The 19,578-nt window shown below is 48.9% G+C and overlaps 1 protein-coding gene and 1 non-coding gene across 2 annotated transcripts in view; both read right to left on the bottom strand.

Moving 5' to 3' along the window:
• Positions 1 to 9,862: 9,862 nt before the first annotated feature.
• TRNAT-AGU (transfer RNA threonine (anticodon AGU)) lies at positions 9,863 to 9,936 on the bottom strand. Its single transcript has one exon. It is a non-coding gene; the product is annotated as a tRNA-Thr (tRNA).
• A 1,252-nt stretch (positions 9,937 to 11,188) lies between these two features.
• WDR88 (WD repeat domain 88) overlaps positions 11,189 to 19,578 on the bottom strand; it is a 44,229-nt gene continuing 35,839 nt past the window's right edge. Inside the window, exons 10-11 of the mRNA XM_032170386.2 lie at positions 14,793 to 14,885; positions 11,189 to 11,599 (exon numbers count right to left, since the gene is read on the bottom strand). Coding sequence (XP_032026277.1) covers positions 11,423 to 11,599; positions 14,793 to 14,885 — 270 coding nt within the window. The 3' untranslated portion in view covers positions 11,189 to 11,422. The remainder of the gene's footprint in view (positions 11,600 to 14,792; positions 14,886 to 19,578) is intronic.

Below are 19,578 nucleotides of genomic sequence, written 5' to 3'. Positions count from 1 at the left end.
TATCTGTCCCTTCCAAACCTCATATTGAAATGTGGCCCTCTAGTGTTGGAGGTGGGGCCTCGTGGGAGGTGTCTGGGTCTTGGGGGTGGATTCCTCACGAATGCCTTGGTGCCCTCCACACAGTAATGAATGAGTGAGAGCTGATTGCTTAAAAGAGCCTGACACTTCCTCCCACTTCCTTCCTCTCTTGCCACGTGGCACTGGCTCCCCCTTTGCCTTCCGCCTTGATTGTATTTTTTTTTTTTGAGACCCAGTCTCACTCTGTCGCTCAGGCTGGAGGGCAGTGGCGCAATCTCGGCTCACTGCAACCTCCACCTCCCAGGTTCAAGCAATTCTCCTGCCTCAGCCTCCAAAGTAGCTGAAATTACAGGCACCTGCCACCACGCCCAGCTAATTTTTGTATTTTTTAGTAGAGATGAGGGTTCGCTATGTTGGCCAGGCTGGTCTCGAATTCCTGGCCTCAAGTGATCTGCTTGCCTCGGCCTCCCAAAGTGTTGGGATTACAGGCATGAGCCACCATGTCTGGCCTTGATTGGAAGCCTCCTGAGGCCCTCGCCAGAAGCAGATGCTAGTGCCAAGCTTCTTGTACAGTCTGCAGAACTGTGAGCCAAATAAACCTATTTTCTTTATAAATGACCCAGCCTCAGGTATTCCTCTACAGCAACACAAAACAGGTTACTACAGAGCCACAGGAATAAAGGTGACACCCTGAGACAGCCTGTCTCGAGGCCTAAGTACAGATTGTGGGAACACAAGACTGGAGGGGTGGATGAAGAAAGCCATGGACAAGCCCTTCCGTCCCAAGGAGTGGCCCCTCCTTAATCATAGCAGGTGAGAGGAGCAGACCAAGCTCACTTTCAGCCAAGCTCAAAGCAGCTGGCAGAGGGGCTCCAGGTGTCTGGTAGCAAGACCACCAGCCCTGGGAGAGACCCTGGGATTCCCTGAGGGATGCAATAGGGAGCAGGCAGTGCTACCCACCTGCCGGAGCTCCGTGGGCCCCTCCACCACCACAGACAGCCCATCTTTATTAGGAACCTAATCGCTATATTTAAATCCATTCATTGTTATATTATTTAAGAACAGTGTTATGGTGGCCCAAACCAAATGAAACATCATTACAAAGGGGGAAAGGGCTGGGCACAGTGGCTCACGCCTGTAGTCCCAGCACTTTGGAGGGCCAAGGAGGAGGATCACTTCAGCTCAGGAGTTTGAGACCAGCCTGGGCAACTTAGTGAGACCCCCATCTCTATAAAAAATAAAAAATAGCCAGGCACAGTGGTGCATGCCTGTAGTCCCAGCTACTCAGCAGGCTGAGGTAGGAGGATAGCTTGAGCCCAGGAGTTCAAGGCTGTAGTGAGCCATGATTGCACCACTGCAGTCCAGCCTGAGGGACAGAGTAAGACCCTGTCTCTAAAAGGGGGGAGGGAGAGGATTATTATGAAACGTGAATTAAATTTTTTAAAAAGAAAGTAGGCTGGGCACAGTGGCTCACACCTGTAATCCCAGCACTTTGGGAGGTCAGGGTGGGCAGGTCACTTGAGGTCAGGAGTTCGAGATCAGCCTGGCCAACATGGTGAAATCCCGTCTCTACTGAAAATACAAAAATTAGCCTGGCATAGTGGTGCATGCCTGTAGTCTCAGCTACTTAGGAGGCTGAGGCAGGAGAATTGCCTGAATCTGGAAGGCAGAGGTTGTAGTGAGCCAAGGGGTCACGCCACTGCACTCTAGCCTGAGTGACAGAGCGAGACTCCGTCACAAAAAAAAAAAAAAAAAAAAGGAATTCAATTTCCCACAAATGAAGTGCGGCGGTGTTTATAGAATTCACTGGTGTTGCCATGTTCCCCACCAATCTGAAGCAGCTGGCTTGATAGAACAGTGGAATGGCTTTTTTCTTTTTTCCTTTTTTTTTTTTTTTGCACTCTGTCGCCCAGGCTGGAGTGCAATGGTGCGGTCTCAGCTTACTGCAACCTCTGCCTCCTGGGATCAAGCAATTCTCCTGCCTCAGCCTCCCGAATAGCGCACGCCACGCCTTGCTAATTTTTGTATTTTTAGTAGAGATGGGGTTTCACCATGTTGGTCAGGCTGGTCTCAAACTCCTGACCTCGTGATCCGCCTGCCTCGGCCTCCCAAAGTGCTGGGTATACTGACGTGAGCCACCGCGCCCGGCCTGGAATGGCCTTTTGAAGACGCAGTTACAGCATCAGCTCAGAGGCGATATCTTGCAAGGTTGTTCAGAAGGCGGCATAAGCTCCGAATCAGCGTCCGATAGATGGCGCTGCTGCTTCTAGCCAGGACTCGAGGGTCCAGGAATCAAGGAATGGAAAAGGAATGGCACCGTTCACTATTACCTTTAGTGAGCCACTAGGCAATTTTGTTTCCTGTTCCTCCCATCTCATGCTCTGTTGGCATAGAGGTCTTAGCTCCAAAGGAAGGAATGATTCCGCCAGGAGTCACAGCACTGATTCCACCGAACTGGAAGCTGAGGCTGACTCTTGGCCACTCTGAGCTCCCCATGCCTCTGAATCAATGAGCAAAGAAGGTAGGGACTGGGCTGGCTGGGGTGATGGACCCTGCCTGCCAAGGGGAAATTGGAACACCACTCACACTGGAGGTGAGTAAGACTGTTTGGAACTCCGGAGATCCCTTAGAGGGATCTCGGTGTACGTATTCCAAATTTCTCTCCCCATCTATGGCTTACTTTTTTTTTTTTTTTTTTTTTTTGAGACAGAGTCTTGCTCTGTCACCCAGGCTGGAGTGCAGCGGTGCAATCTCGACTCACTGCAACCTCTGCCTCCTGGGTTCAAGTGTTTCTCCTGCCTCGGCCTCCCGAGTAGCTGGGATTACAGGCATCCACAACCATGCCCGGCTAACTTTTGTATTTTGGGTCAAGACGGGGTTTCACCATGTTGGCCAGGCTGGTCTCGAACTCCTGACCTCAAGTGCTCTGCCTGCCTCGGCCTCCCAGAGTGCTGGGATTACAGGCATGAGCCACCACACCTGGACCTATGGTTTACATTTTTACTTTCTCTTTAAAAAAATTTAGGCTGGGTGTGGTGGCTCACACCTGTAATCCCAGCACTCTGGGAAGTCAAGGCTGGCAGATCAGTTGAGCTCAGGAGTTCAAGACCAGCCTGGCCAACATCGTGAAACACCGTCTCTACTAAAAATACAAAAAAATTAGCCGGGTGTGGTGGTGGGTGCCTGTAATCCCAGCTACTTGGGTGGCTGAGGCAGGAGAATCACTTGAACCGGGGAGACAGAGATTGCAGATCGTGTCACTGCACTCTAGCCTGGGAGACAGAGTGAGACTTCAGCTCAAAACAAAAGAGCTTTGGGATTCACTGAAAGAGGGAAATCAGAGGTGTGCACTCCAGCATCAGAGGAATCTGATCAGCCTGGCCATCTTCAGGGCTTGATTCTCCTAGGTGTGGATTTACTGAACATCACCTGCTGGGCAGCCATCCCAGATGTCCACCCCGACGCCTGCAGTCACCCTTAGCTGTGTGCCTGTGGGACTGAGCCAGAGAAGCTCTGCTGAGGAATTCAAGAGCAGACAGGCTCCTGGAGCATCAGCTGGCCTCCAAACCATCCTTCAAGCAAGGCTGCCAGCCTGCTTATGCAATTCAATCCCAGATACGTACACGTGCCCCAGGTGGTCTGCCACACACAGCACAGTAAGCCCAGCCAGTGTCCAGCTTGGCTTCATTTTATTTTTTTAAATAACTGATCACAACTGCTTCTTAGGAGCCACTGTAAATTCAGAAGAAGGTGTTACATTATCTCAGAGGCACAGATCGGTGAAGAACAAAGCAACACTGAAAGTCAGTCCACACTAATTCCAAAACCACCCTTCTCTCCCCGCCTGCCTGAATTTGCCTATCCTAGGCATTCTTTTCAGGGGCAGACGTGGGGCAGGGAGAGACCGCTTCTGGTGGAAACCAAAAGCATGCTCCCATTCAGCCCCCAGAACATGTAGTAAATTGTCTTACACTTCATAGACATCCCATGTTTGCTAAAGTTCAATTAAATTTTAATTAGTTTTTTGTATTAAAGTATAATCTAATTGACTGTAAGAAATAAAATGTGGTGCGAAATGATGTTTCTGTTTCCACACCAGTCAACCTTTTAAATTAAATGATAGAATCTTGTAAATATAGTTTGTACAAATACATTCACCGTTACATTTTGATTTCTAAAACTCACCCATCACTGGCCAGGCACGGTGGCTGACAACTGCAATCCCAGTGCTTTGGGAGGCCCAAGAGGGAGGATCACTTGAGCCCAGGAGTTTAAGACCAGCCTGAACAACATAGCAGGACCCTGTCTCTACAAAAAAATTAGAAATGACCCTGGCATGGTGGCTCATGCCTGTAGTCTCAGCTACTCGGAAGGCCAAGGCAGGAGGATGGCTTGAGCCCTGGAGTTAGAGGCTGCAGTGAGCCGTGATTGAATCACCACACTCCAGACTGGACGACAGAGTGAGTGAAACCCTGTCTTTAAAAAAGCAAAAAATTGGCCTGTCGCTGTGGCTCACACCTGTAATCTCAGCACTTTGGGAGGCTGAGGCAGGCAGAGCACTTGAGGTCAGGAGTTCGAGACCAGCTTGGCCAACATGGTGAAACCCTGTCTCTACTAAAAATACAAAAATTAGCCAGGCGGTAGTGGCACATGCCCGTAGTCCAAGCTACTTGGGAGGCTGAGGCAGGAGAATTGCTTGAGCCCGGGAGGCAGAGGTTGCAGTAAGCTGAGATTGTGCCACTGCACTCCAGCCTAGGCAATAGAGCAAAACTCCATTTCAAAAAAAAAAAAAAAAGGAAAAATCACCATCATTGAACAGAGGTGGGAGAGGGAAATGGATGAGTGATTCTGCCTCCTGCAGCTGAGAACTCAGCATACTGGAGACCACACTCTCAGCCTTCCCTGGCAGCAAGGAGGCACTGCTCCTCCGTAGAGGCTGTAAGAGGGTTCTTCCCCAAAGCTGAGGCCACCTCTCAGTCATTAAAGCTGAAACCCTCTCCTGGAAGCAGCTGATGGTGTGTGCATATCTCTGCCCTCCTAGCCCAGATGAAACTTCTCTTCCCCTGTCTGGAACCCTTCAGGCCACAGTTGCATGGGAAGTAGAAACAGAGGGGAATGGGGTAGCCTGCCACCCAGCAAATGCAGGCCCTGCCCTACTGGAAGAGCACAGGCCATGGGCAAGAAATAGTTAAATCCACATGGAGCTGGTGGGGACAGGCTGGGAAGACGAACCAGACTGCTGTCAACATGACTTTTATTATTTTAAGTTTTCTATAAATAGGAGTTTCGATTTGAGAGACGGAGTCTCGCTCTGTCACCCAGGCTGGAGTGCAGTGGCGCAATCTCAGCTCACTGCAAGCTCCGCCTCCCGGGTTCACGCCATTCTCCTGCCTCAGCCTCTCCGAGTAGCTGGGACTACAGGCGCCCGCCACCGCGCCCGGCTAATTTTTTGTATTTTTTTAGTAGAGACGGGGTTTCACCGTGGTCTCGATCTCCTGACCTCGTGATCCGCCCGTCTCGGCCTCCCAAAGTGCTGGGATTACAAGCGTGAGCCACCGCGCCCAGCCTATTTTAAGTTTTTTTTAGAGAGATGAAGTCTTGCTATGTTGACCAGGCTGGTCTTGAACTGTTTTTATTCATTTGTTTTATTTTATTTTGAGTTAGAATCTCGCTCTTTCACCCAGGCTGGAGTGCAGTGGCGCAATCTCAGTTGACTGCAACCTCCACCTCCCAGGTTCAGGTGATTCTTGTGCCTCAGCCTCCCAAGTAGCCGGGACTACAGGTACACACCATCATGCCTGGATACTTTTGTATTTCTAGTAGAGACAGGGTTTTGCCATGTTGGCCAGGCTGGTCTTGAACTCCTGAGCTCAAGTGATCCACCCGCCTTGGCCTCCCAAACTGCTGGGATTACTGGTATGAGCCGCTGTGCCCGGCCTTTAATATTTTTATTTAGATTAGATTGACTTTTGTGCTGTGAAATGCATAGATCTTAAGCATACAATTTAATGAGTTTTGATAAACACACACCCAAACTCCTACAAAATAAAGAGCATTTCCATCAACCCCTCAGAGGTCTTTTTGTACCCCTTTTCAAGAAATCAATCTCTGCCACCTATGCAACCCTTGCTCTGCTGTCACTATAGATGAATTTGCATTTCCTAGAGCTTTATGTAAGTGAAATCATAAATGATGTACTGTTTCACTGTACACGACGTGAGATTCCACCCATGTCTGTGTAAGTGTCAGCATCCCATCCCTTTCTCTTGCTGTGTAGTGGTCCATTGCCTGGATAACCCACAGTTTATTCATCTGCTGTGGACACCTGGGCTGTTCCTAGTTTTGTACTATTGTATTGAGAGCATCTGTGGCATTTTCTTATGGATGTTGTTTTCATTTCTTTTGGATAAATACTGAAGGCTGGGATTGTTCATAACCCAGCTTTTCAGATTCTGATAGAATGTAGTAATTTTCACTGCTTTGCTATACCCCTTGGGCCCTTCCTCTGCTGAAAATTATTTTGTCACTTATATGTGTTGTAGATAACTTTTTCTTGTTTGTAAGTTGTCTTTTTTTTCCCCTTTAAGATCAAAGTTATCATTCACTATCCCAATTTGCACAATTCAGAATCTGCCAAAAAATCAAACAAGCAATCAGCAGTAATAAGACAGTCAAGGCAGTCAGGCAAGCAAGAGGGCTGCTTTAAAGAGCCACATTTAAACATCAAAGGCATTCCTATTTAGCAGGAGTATGCAATTTTTAAAAAATGGAATTATCCCATTCACAGTATCTAGAAATAACCCCAGCAAGAAATATATGGGACCCAGGCTGGGCACAGTGTCTCTTGCATGAAGTCCCAGCATTTTGGGAGGCAGAGGCGGGCAGATCTCAGAGTCGGAAACCAGCCTGGGCAACATGGTGAAACCCTGTCTCTACTAAAAATACAGAAATTAGCCAGGCGTGGTAGCATACGCCTGTAATCCCAGCTACCTGGGAGGCTGAGGCAGGAGAATCACTTGAACCTGGGAGGTGGAGGTTGCAGTGAGCCAAGATCGCGCCACTGCACTCCAGTCTGGGCAACAAGAGTGAAACTGCGTCTCAAAAAAAAAAAAAAAAAAAAAACCTACTTATAATGGTATCAAAAAAAGAAAATATTTAGAAATGTACTTAACAAAAGAGGTGTAAAACTTATGCTCTGAAAACTAAAAACATTGTTGAAAGAAATTAAAGAAGACCTAAATAAATTGAAAGCCATTCCATGTTCATGGATTAGAAAACTTAACATTATTAAGATAACAATATTCCCCCAAATGCTTTATTTCTATCAAATGCAATTTCTATCAAAATCCCAACTGGATTGTTTGCAGAAATTTACAAGCTGATTCTAAAACTCAAAGAAATTCAACAGACCCAGAATAGCCAGAACAATCTTGAAAATAACAACTTTGAAGTCCTCATACGTCCCAATTTGAAAATTAGTACACAGCTATAGTTATCAAGAGTGTGGCACAGGCATACAGCTAGACATGTAGATTAAGGGACTAGAATTGGAAATCGACAAATAAGCCCTCATATTTATGGTCAACTGATTTTCTACAAGGGTGCCAAGACCTTTGGGAACAGAATAGTCTTTTCAACAAATGGTGTTTGGATGAATGAAAATCCACATGCAAAAGAATGAAGTTGGACCCCTCCTTCACATCATATACAAAATTGACTCAAAGTAGATCCAAAACTTAAATGTAAGAGCAAAAGCTATAAAACCCTTATAAGAAAACATTAGTGTAAATCTTTATGACCCTGAACTTGGCAATGGAATCTTGAATATGACATCAAAAGCATAAGCAAAAAGGAAAAGTAGATACATTCGACTTGATCGATATTGAAACGTTTGCACTTCAAATGACAGTATCAAGAAAGCAAAGAAGGCCGGGCACGGTGGTTCACACCTGTAATCCTAGGACTTTGGGAGGCCAAGGCGGGTGGATCAAGAGGTCAAGAGATTGAGACCATCCTGGCCAACATGGTGAAACCCCGTCTCTACCAAAAACACAAAAATTAGTTGGGCATGGTGGCACGTGCCTGTAGTCGCAGCTACTTGGGAGGCTGAGGCAGGAGAATCGCTTGAACCCGGGAGGTGGAGGTTGCAGTGGGCCGAGATCACACCACTGCACTCCATCCTGGTGACAGAGCGAGACTCCGTCTCAAAAAAAAAAAAAAAAAAAGCTGTGGCTCACACCGGTAATCCCCATACTTTGGGAGGCCGAGGTGGGCGGGGCGGATCACCTGAGGTCAGGAATTCGAGACCAGCCTGGCCAATATGATGAAAGCTCGTCTCTACTAAAAATGCAAATATTAGCCAGGCGTGGTGGCGTGCACCTGTAATCCCAGCTACTTGGGAGGCTGAGGCAGGAGAATCGCTTGAACCGGAGAGGCGGAGGTTGCAGTGAGCCGAGATCACACCACTGCACTCCAGCCTGGGCGACAAAGACTCCATCCATCTCAGTAAGTAAATAAATAAATAGCAAAGAGAAAAAGAAACGGAGAAGATTTCAAACCCTGAATCCAATGAGGGACTTTTTTATTTTTATTTTTTCTTCGAGATGGAATCTCGTTGTGTCGCCCAGGCTGGATTGCAGTGGCCTAAGTATGAGCCAGAAATAAACCAGCTCCACAATGACGCAAGCCCAGTTTCCAATAAATTCATCCCTGATTGGATCCAGGTGAACGCTCCTATCAGCACTGCAAAGCGTCAAAGTCTCCTTACAAGCTTTCCTGGGCAATGTCAATCAAAAACAACCAAGATACAAAGGCGCAAGAATTGACTGGAAAACGAGAGAAATAAACAAACAAACAAAAACAATAAACCCAGATCCATAGAAGAGGCAGGAAGAGAAACTCCTTCTGGGGCAGGTGAATTTGACTACACAGCCTTATGCCATGACTGCAATTTCTGCACTGGGACTGTCCTGTCGGGTTTGACATGTGAATCCTTGGAGAATGTTTGTAAAAACTCCAATGCCTCACCCCACCCTACCCCACCACCCCCAAAGCCTGGGATGCACTTGCTCAGGAATAGGTTCCCACATGCAAATGTGGGTAGAACCCCAGCGCTGAGCAACCAACCCCAGCCCAGGCAGCTGGCTTCAGCCCACACTCGGCCGCCTGCAGCGGGGGCAGAGTCCCCTGCCTAGCCTGGAGTTTCCACGCAGTCATCGGACTGACGGTCACGCTAACCGGACTCAGTCCCGCATCCCTCCACATGGGGTCCCCTTGGCCTCGCCGCCGGCCCAGGTCTTGCATTTGTGAAAAGGCTGCACCCACTGCGCGGCTGCAGGGAGACGGGCAATCTTCAGGCCTCTGCAAGAATCAGCTAAGCCCGGCGAACGTCGAGGATCGGCACCCGCGTGAGCTCCCCCAAGTGGCAGCTTGGAGCTAGGAAGACTAGCGCGAGGAACCCACGCCACAGAAGGCGGCGCCAGAGAGCGCGTCCACCGGCCGCCCTGAGGAAGCAGCCTCGGGGCCGGTGGTGGACTCGCACGGCTGTTTTCCCGCCCGCCCGCCCGCTCGCCTGCCCGCCTCCCACGGCCAGCCAGCACTATGGCAACCGCCGTCGCCTGGGTCCCCGCGCCGCCCACGCCCCACAGAGCCTGAGACCCGAGGAGGTGGAGTCCGAAGCCCGCCTGCACCCGCCCCCGTGGCCGAGGCCACGCCCCACTGGGGGGCCAGTCTACATAGGCCTCTCGGGCTCCCCGTCACACCCACATAGTATCCGGCAGCCACATGACGGCTCAGAGCACAAAAGTGCAGGAACAAAAATGGAAAGAGCTTGGAAGCTCGGTTGAGGCACCGCTGGGATTCGAACCCAGGATCTCCTGTTTACTAGACAGGCGCTTTAACCAACTAAGCCACGGCGCCACCCGTCTCGGTATGTTTTGAAATGATCCTTCATTACTATTTCGCATACGGGTCGCGCGCATGCGCACAAGCTCTGTCGGTTGCGGCGCACGCGTAGTGTAGCTCCCGATTCACACAAGCAGCTGAGACCGGAAGCTCGGGCTGCACGGAGTGGGCGGAGCCTGAGAAGGCGAGGCTTCCTGGTCAAGATAATGTCTCTTCCAACGTGGAGCCAGGACGTTCCGCGTTTGGGGAACGCTCGTGCGGGGCTTGGGCCTCAGGGCAGTGTGGTCGAGCCCCTACCCACTCCGGAGAACCCCTGGTCCCGCCAGCGCAGCCGGGCTGCTGGCTCCCCTGGCGTCCGGTCGAGGCGCACACCCGCCTCGGTCCTACTGTGACCTCGGTGAGCTTCGGACCATTCTGCCCCGCGACCTCAGCCTGAGAAGGCCGGGGCCCTGCCTGCTCCCGGGACTATAACTTCATTTGAGTCGCTACTTCCGCGGATCCTGAGCTGGGGGAAAGTCGAGGGGTCCGGAAGGCTCAGAGGAGGGATCATGGACTTAGGGCTTCCCAGGCTGCTGGCGTGGGGCACCGACACCTTACATGGAGGGGTTTCTGCTGCCAGAGTAGGCAAGGCCCTCCCCTCCCTGGTTTCTCACTGACCCCTTCTGGGTGTCCTCACGCAACTACACCAGCCACTGGTCTCCGCACTTTCCAGAGGGCCTGTGGGCAACTACGAAGCCGAACACTGCCAGCCCATCCACCTGGCATCCCTGCAGCATGCACAGAAAGGTTCACCCAGCATGGTGTGCAATAGGAACCTAAGCTCCTATCTCGGCCTATTTCTGGATTGATGCACGCTGTGCAAAATGCCGTGGCAACAGGAAGAGGGCTGCACATAGGCAAGGGGTTCTGGAAATTAAGACGTCTAGAGGAGAAAGCATGAGACATCCCGTGATGGCAATGCCACTGCCACCCCCTTGCCTAACCAAACCGTCCTCTGCTCCGGGCAAGTGGCCATCTGGGAGCATTAGCCAGGGAGGCACCCATTGTGTCTTGCCATCACGTCCACAGAGGGGGCCCCACACCTTGTCATATTCATTTGACAAACTCTCCAGAACTGCTGGTGCCAGCCCCCACAGGTCACCTTACAGGGCAACTCCAGACTCCACAATGTGAGTCTAATATGTGTTCCAAGAATCAAACAGGATGAGCACCAAGACGTAAAGCTTAGAAATAGCAAGACTGCTTTTCAAATGCACATGCACACTTGTTTTCCAAAGGAATTAGATTTATTCTGCATGAAAACGGAAAGTAAAGTGTTCACTCCCCAAGCTGAGAGCTGAGGAGGTGGCACTGTGCTGAGAGTCCAGCCAGGGCTTGGGTCCTGCCCCAGTCTGACAGGCCTACTGAGCCTGGGAGGGGCCCAAGAGAAAGCCCCTGCAGAGCCCCGAAACCTACATGCTAGGTAACCTGTGCTGGAGTCACTCAAAGGAGCCTGTGGCTGTCAGTCATCCTTGCTTCCCCTTGGCGGCGGCGAGTTATCCCTTTCCGATGATGATGATGACGATGAAGTATCTTCTGGCAAGCCCCTTGTATCTATCCGGCAGAACACGCATTGGGTGAACATTTCAGAAGAAGTGTCACTCTTGAAGATGGAGAAAGGCCTGTCACATCTTTCGCACTGACATGGGATATTTTAAAAGAGCAGAAAGGAGGTGCTGGTCAGAGGGGATCCAGGCATGCCGTTAGAATTCTCCCAGCTACCTTGAGCTGGGGCAAGGCAAGGGTTCCCCTCTCTGGAATCTCTTTTTGGTTTGTTTTTTTATTTTGTTTTTGTTTTTGAGACAGAGTCTCACTCTGTTGCCCAGGCTGGAGTGCAGTGGCACCATCTAGGCTCACTGCAACCTCCGCCTCCCAGGTTCAAGCAATTCTCCTGCCTCAGCCACCTGAGTAGCTGGGATTACAGGTGTGCACCACCACATCCTGCTAATTTTTGTATTTTTAGTAGAGATGGGGTTTCTCCATGTTGGCCAGGCTGGTCTTGAACTCCTGGCCTCAACTGATCCACCCACCTTGGCAGCCCAAAGTGCTGGGATTACAGGCGTGAGCCACTGGGCACAGCCCCTCTCTGGAATCCCTAACCCTACAAAGGTGGAAATTGCAGAGAGAATGAGCACAGGCTGCTTCCCCACCAATGGCTAAGCAGGTCCTGCCAGCTCATGTCTCCTGCCATGGGGGTCCTGAGGACATGTGTGGCAAGCCCCTTGACAGTTGGGAGGATGGGGGTGGGTGTCCAGCCCCATCCATTATTCTGTGTAGAGTAAAATTGTGGGACTGAGAGGATGACTCCCTGACATCCTGAGAACACCCAACTTTTACAGAAGCATGAGACGCAAGTAGGCAAGATTTCTGAACAAAGCAGGGGTGTGAAGTAGATTGATGTAGGTGCTAGGTGCCCTCCTGCGTCCCTGAGCCTGTTTCTGGCCAAAGCTCACAGAGAACACTGAAAACAAATGGCACAGCTCACCCATCACGTCTGCTTCCCACTAACAAGCAAGAGTGCCATGGGATGGGGTCTCCCAGGCCATAGGCAGAGGCCCCTCAGGGGTTCCTGCCATGCATGGTCCCCTGGAGAAGAGCCTGCAAGGTGGCATGCCCCTTCCCTGGCTGTCCCAGCCCCTGGGCTTTGCTGTTCTGCCTGCTCCAGGACACTGAGGTCTGCTGGAGAGGGGGTTAAACCCCACCTGGGGCAGGCCTTGGGGGAGCCTGGCCTCTGAGGCCATGTTGATTGATTCAGAGCAAGTCTAATGCAGCAGGCTCATCCTTGCTTCAGCTTCAGGTGGGCCTCTTTCTTTTCCTTTTTTGCAAGAAATAAATTAGATCCCAGTTTGGGTGCGGATAGCTTGCCCCTGTAGTCCCAGCACTTTGGGAGGCTGAGGTGGGCGGATCACTTGAGCTCAGGAGTTCGAGACCAACCTGGCCAACATGGTGAAACCCCGTCTCTAACAAAAACACAAAACAATTAGCCAGCGTAGTGGTGGGTGCCTGTAGTCTCAGCTACTTGGGAGGCTGAGGCAGGAGAATCGCTTGAACCTGGCAGGCAGAGGTTGCAGTGAGACGAGATAGCGCCATTGCACTCCAGCCTGAGTGACAGAGTGAGACTCCATCTCAAAAAAGAAATAAAGAAAAAGAAAAAAGAAATTTGATCCTTCACCTACTTTATCCTACATTCCTACATCCCACGGTCCAACCCCAGAACAGTAGGGCTCACAGAGGAGGCGGCTCCCAGGCCTTGCCCTAGGTGGCCGCTGAAAAACAAGGGCCATCGGCCGGGCGCGGTGGCTCACGCTTGTAATCCCAGCAGTTTGGGAGGCCGAGGCGGGCGGATCACGAGGTCAGGAGATCGAGACCACGGTGAAACCCCGTCTCTACTAAAAATACAAAAAAAATTAGCTGGGCGTGGTGGCGGGCGCCTGTAGTCCCAGCTACTGGGAGAGGCTGAGGCGGGAGAATGGCGTGAACCCGGGAGGCGGAGCTTGCAGTGAGCCGAGACTGCGCCACTGCACTCCAGCCTGGGCCACAGAGCGAGACTCCGTATCAAAAAAAAAAAAAAGGGGGGCCATCAATGCTCTGTAGCAAGTCAGCTTTCACAGTTTAAGGGCCAACACCGCCACAGGGACGAGGTCCATGTGAGTCCCACCCCTCACACTCCTGCCTTGCAGTGCGGCTCCCAAATTAGCCATTCCCAGAAGCAGTGGCTCCCAGCCGAACCTTCTGAGAGGAGGCCAAGTCTAGGTGGCTCCAGGATTCCCAGGGAAGGACTTAAAGGGGCCCAGCCCGCACTCCAAGGCAGCAGCCAGGTGCGTGCACAGAGGGGCTCAGCGGGGAGTTGCCTCCACTGCCCAGGGACGGCCTCTGTGGCCAGCCCCAGCTGTGCCTGGTGAAGCAGAAAATATGCTGGCCCCACCACCAAGTTCTTGCACTAGAGAAACGTGGGCACCTAAGCCTTTTGCATGGGAAGTGGGACACTGGGGACCTGCCCAGGGTACGAGGCTCACGCAGTGCCCAGCTGTGTACCTGGCCATTCCTTTACTGGCCAGTGCTCCTGCAGGCCTCATCCCCTCCAAGCCCCCTCACTCCACCCCTCCGACACACCAGGCTGGCTCCTGCCTCTCAGGCTCTGCATTGGCTGTTCTCTATGCTGGGAAGTTCTTTCTGCTCTTTTTTTTTTTGAGACAGAGTCTCGCTCTATCACCCAGGCTAGAGTGCAGTGGTGCAATCTCAACTCACTGCAACTTCCATCTCCCAGGTTCAAGGGATTCTCCTGCCTTAGCCTCTCAAGTAGCTGGTACTACAGGTGTGCACCACCAAGCTTGGCTAATTTTTTTGTATTTGTAGTAGAGACGGGACTTAACAAGGCTGGTCTCGAACTCCTGACCTCAGGTGATCTGCCTGCTTCGGCCTCCCAAAATGTTGGGATTACAGGCGTGAGCCACTGCATCCAGCTGGAAGTTCTTTCCTCTAAATATCTGCACAGCTCACCCCCTCACCACCTTCAAGTCAACACAGCAGTCACCTCTCAATGAGACCTATCCTGACCACCCTTTAAAATCTTGCAACCTCCAGCACTCCTATTCCCATTTCCTATGTATTTTTCTGTCAATTACTTATCACCATGCGACTTACTACACATTTTTCTTGTGTCTTTCCTCTTTGTTTCCTCTCTTAGAATTTAAGTTCCCCTGGGGCAAAAATGTCGGTCTGTTTGTTCACGGTTGCATCTCCAGGTGCCCAAAGTTCATTCAAATGATAAATTAATTTATAGAGGGAACTAATGAAAGCCTTCACTGGGCTTAATTTTACCCAATACCAACCTGTTTCAACTTTAAGCCCATGGCCTTTTTGTACTTGATTACCAAAGGAATTTGATCAATTTCTTCAATATTCCACAGTCTCATGGTCCTATCCTAAAACAAATAGCAAACCAGCGGTCACAAAACAGGCTGTGGTACATCCATACAAAGGAATATCATTCAACAATCAAAAGACATGGGCTGTCAAGGCACAAAAAGAGGAAACTTCAATGCACATTGTTATGCCATAGAAGCCAACCTGAAGAGGCTACAGAGTATAATTCCAACCACATGACATTCTGGAAAAGGCAAAACTAAAGAATATAAATAGATCAGTCATTGCCCAGGATTATAGGGAAGAGGAGGAGGGATGAATAGTAAAACTATTCTATATGGCCAGGCGTGGTGGCTCATACCTGTAATCCCACCACTTTGAGAGGCCAAGGTGGGTGAGGTCAGGAGTTCAAGACCAGCCTGACCAATATGGTGAAACCCCATCTCTACTAAAAATACAAAAATAGCTGGGCGCAGTGGCGTGCACCTGTAGTCCCAGCTACTTGGGAGGCTGAGGCAGGAGAATCACTTGAACCCAGGAGGTGGAGGTTGCAGTGAGCCAAGATTGCACCACTGCACTCAAGCCTGGGCGACAAAGCGAGACTCTCAAAACAAACAAACAAAACTATTCTATATAACACTGTATTGGTGGATATATGATATGCATTTGGCAAAATTATACAACACAAAGCATGAAACTATGTAAACCGCCGGGCGCGGTGGCTCACACTTGTAATCCCAGCACTTTGGGAGGCCGAGGCAGGCGGATCACGAGGTCAGGAGATCGAGACCACGGTGAAACCCCGTCTCTACTAAAAATACAAAAAAAAATTAGCTGGGCGTGGTGGCGGGCGCCTGTAGTCCCAGCTACTCGGAGAGGCTGAGGCAGGAGAATGGCGTGAACCCGGGAGGCGGAGCTTGCAGTGAGCCGAGATTGCGCCACTGCACTCCAGCCTGGGCGACAGAGTGAGACTCCGTCTCAAAAAAAAAAAAAAAAAAGAAACTATGTAAACCACGGACTTTAGTTAATAATAGTTCCCGAAAGGAATGCAGTCCTTTTGATACCTAGATTTTAGCCCAGTGAGAGCTTATCAGACTTCTATCTTACAGAACTGTAAGATATTAAATTTATGTTGTTTAATGTTTAAACAGTACAGTCTGGTAACTTATTAGAGCAGCAATAAAAAATGGATACATTGAGTATGTTAATTTCTTGATTCAGCAGTTGCAACTAAATATCCTGTGGGAGAACAAAGGGGACATTTTTGTAACAGATGTGTTGACTTCATGCTGCGTAGAGCTGTCAGATCTTACCAATAAGCATACTTCCTACAGTATAGCAAGTGGTTTGCCAAATGATGGCAACAAAAAATGTCCTCCCAGCTCTTAGATCTTTAATTCAAAAGTTAGTTTCAAGCTGGGCATGGTGGCTCACACCTGTAATCCCAGCACTTTGAGAGGCATATGCCGGAGGATGCTTGAGCCCAGGAATTCAAGACCAGCCTGGTCAATATAGCGAGACTTTGTGTCTGCAGAATAAAAAAAAAAAAAATTCTGTTAGGCAGGGCATGGCTCACGCCTGTAATCCCAGTACTTTGGGAGGCCGAGGCAGGCGGATCACCTGAGGTCAGGAGTTTGAGACCAGCCTGGCCAACATGGCAAAACCCTGTCTCTACTAAAAATACAAAAATTAGTCAGGCATGGTGCTGCATGCCCATAATCCCAGCTACTCGGGAGGCTGAGGCAGGAGAATTGCTTGAACCTGGGAGGCAGAGGTTGCAGTAAGCCGAGATCGCACCATTGCACTCCAGCCTGGGTGACAGAGTGAGACTCTGTCTCAAAAAAAAATAATAATTTTTTTTAATTAGCTGGGTGTGGTGGTGCACACCTGTAGTGTGTTTGGGGCCACTTTTCACCTTCCTCAAAATATACAGAAGCATTTAATGAGATTTTTTCTTTTTCTTTTTCTTTTTTTTTTTTTTTTTTTAAGACAGGGTCTTACTCTATCACCCAGGCCGGAGTGCAGTGGCATGCTCTCAGCTCACTACAACCTCCGCCTCCCAGGGCTCCAGTGATTCTCCTGCCTTGGCTTCCTGAATAGCTGAGACTACAGGCATGCACCACCATAGCCCACTAATATTTTGCATTTTTAGTAGAGATGGGGTTTTGGCATGTTGCCCAGGCTGGTCTCAAACTCGTGAGCTCAGGCAATCTGCCCATCTCAGCCTCCCAAATTGCTGGCATTACAGGCATGAGCCACCGTGCCCAGCCAAGATTTTCAATTAGAGAAATGGAAAGAGATATCTTCCTTAAACATGTGCCTGCAAGATGGCTATTATCATTTCTCACCATAGAAAAGATGTCAAAATGGGCCAGGCACAGTGGCTCATGCCTGTAATCCCAGCACATGGGGAGGCCAACGCGGTCGAATCACTTAAGGCCAGGAGTTTGAGACCAGCCTGGGCAACATGGCAAAACCCCGCCTCCACTAAAAATACAAAAAATTAGCCAGGCATGATCACGGGCACCTGTAATCCCAGCTACTCAGGAGGCTAAGGTGGGATGATCGCCTGAGCCCAGGAGGTTGAGGCTGCAGTGAGCTGAGATCATGCCACTGCACTCCAGCCTGGGCAATATAGCAACACCCTGTCTTTTTAAAACATAAATAAATGGGCAGGACGCAGTGGCTCACGCCTGTAATCCCAGCACTTTGGGAGGCCAAGGTGGGTGGATCACCTGAGGTAGAGAGTTCGAGACCAGCCTGACCAACATGGAGAAACCCCGTCTGTACTAAAAATACAAAATTAACCGGGTGTGGTGGTGCATGCCTGTAATCCCAGCTACTTGGGAGGCTGAGGCAGGAAAATTGCTTGAACCCGGGAGGCGGAGGTTGCGGTGAGCCAGGATTTCACCATTGCACTCCAGCCTGGGCAGCAAGAGAGAAACTCCATCTCAAAAATAAAATAAAATAAATAAATAATGCACATTTTAGAGAGACATAGCCTATACCGTGAATTTATAATGCAAAGGACTTCATTGACAAATACCTGGTCTTTCAAAGCAAGCTTAATAGATTTAGTACATTGAACATTTTTGGAGTGCTGGGAAATAAAGCCTACAAATCAAAAAACCTGTTGTTGCCAGTAAGTAAAATCTTTTTTATTTTTGAGACTGGGTCTCACTCTGTCACCATCAGTCAGGCACAAGGGTTCCAATTGCTCCATATCCTTTGCCAACATTCATTATTTTCTGAGTTTTTTTATTATAGACCTCCTAATAGATGTGAAGTGATACCTCACTGTGCTTTTGATTTGCATTTCCCTAATGACTAATGATGTTGAGCATCTTGTCATATGCTTCTTGGCCATTTGTATATCTTCTTTGGAGAAATGCCTGTTGGAGTCTTTTGCCCATCCTAGAATTGGGTTGTTTTTTGTTGTTGAGTTTTCGAAGTTCTTTATGTATTCTGCATATTAATCCCTTATCAGATACATGATGTGCAACTATTTTCTCCCATTCTCTAAGTTGTCTTTTTGCTTTCTTGATAGTATCCTTTGATGCACAAAAGTTCTTAATTTCAACGAAGTTTAGTTTGTTTTTGCTCTCATTGCCTATATTTTTGTTGTCATATCCATGAAATCACTGCCAAAGTCAATATCATGAAGATTTTCTCCACTGTTTTCTTCTAAGGGTTTTACAGTTTAGCTCTCAAGTTAAGGTGTTCGATCCTGAGTTAATTTTTCTATATGGTATTAGGCAAGGGTGCAATTTCATTCTTTTGCATGTAAATTTCCAATTTTCCTAGCACCATTTGTTGAAAAGACTGCCCTTTCTCCATTGAATGGTCTTGGCACCCTTGTCAAAAATCCCTCATTTCTGGGCTTTCTATTCTAAGCCATCTGTCTATATGTCTGTCCCTATGCCAGAACCACACTGTTTAATTACTGTAGACTTGTAGTAACTTCAAGGTCAGAAAGTGTGAGTCCTTCAATTTTCTTCTTCTCCTTCTCCCTCTTATTCTTTTCCTTCCCCTTCTCCTTCTCCTTCTTCAAGATTGTTTTGGCTATTCAGGGCCCCTTGCAATTTTATATGAAAATGCTGTTGGAATTTTGATAGGGATTATGCAGAACCTGTAGATTACTTTGAGTAGTACTGACATCTTAATGATGAGTCTTCCTATCCATGAATATAGGATGTCTTTCCATTCATTCTTCTTTAATTTCTTTCAGCAATACTTTATAGTATTTATTGTGCCAGTCTTTCACCACCTTTGTTAGATTTATTCGTAAGTATTGTTTTAGATGCCATTATAAATGGAATCGCTCTTCCTTTTCAGATTGTTCATTGCTGGTATATAGAAACACAACTGCTTTTTTGTGTGTTGATTTTGTACCCTGAAACTTTGTTGAATTCATTTATTAGCTTTAGTGGCTTTCTTGTGAATTCTTTGGGATTTTCTATATTTATGATCATGCGACCTATGAATAGAAATAATTTTGGGGCCAGGCATGGTGGCTCATGCCTGTAATCCCAGCACTTTGGGAGGCTGAGGTGGGCGGATCACAGTGTCAGGAGTTCAAGACCACCCTTGCCAACATGGTGAAACCCCATCTCTACTAAAAATGCAAAAATTAGCCGAGCATGGTGGCACATGCCTATAATCCCAGCTACTCGGGAGGCTGAGGTAGGAGAATTGCTTGAACCAAGAAGATGGAGGTTGCAGTGAGCCAAGATCACGCCACTGCACACCAGC

Source organism: Hylobates moloch, unplaced genomic scaffold (assembly GCF_009828535.3).
Source record: "Hylobates moloch isolate HMO894 unplaced genomic scaffold, HMol_V3 SCAFFOLD_12, whole genome shotgun sequence".
NCBI lineage: Eukaryota > Metazoa > Chordata > Mammalia > Primates > Hylobatidae > Hylobates > Hylobates moloch.
The sequence above is the reverse complement of the archived record's forward strand: the minus strand, read 5'-3'. Positions and strand labels throughout refer to the sequence as shown.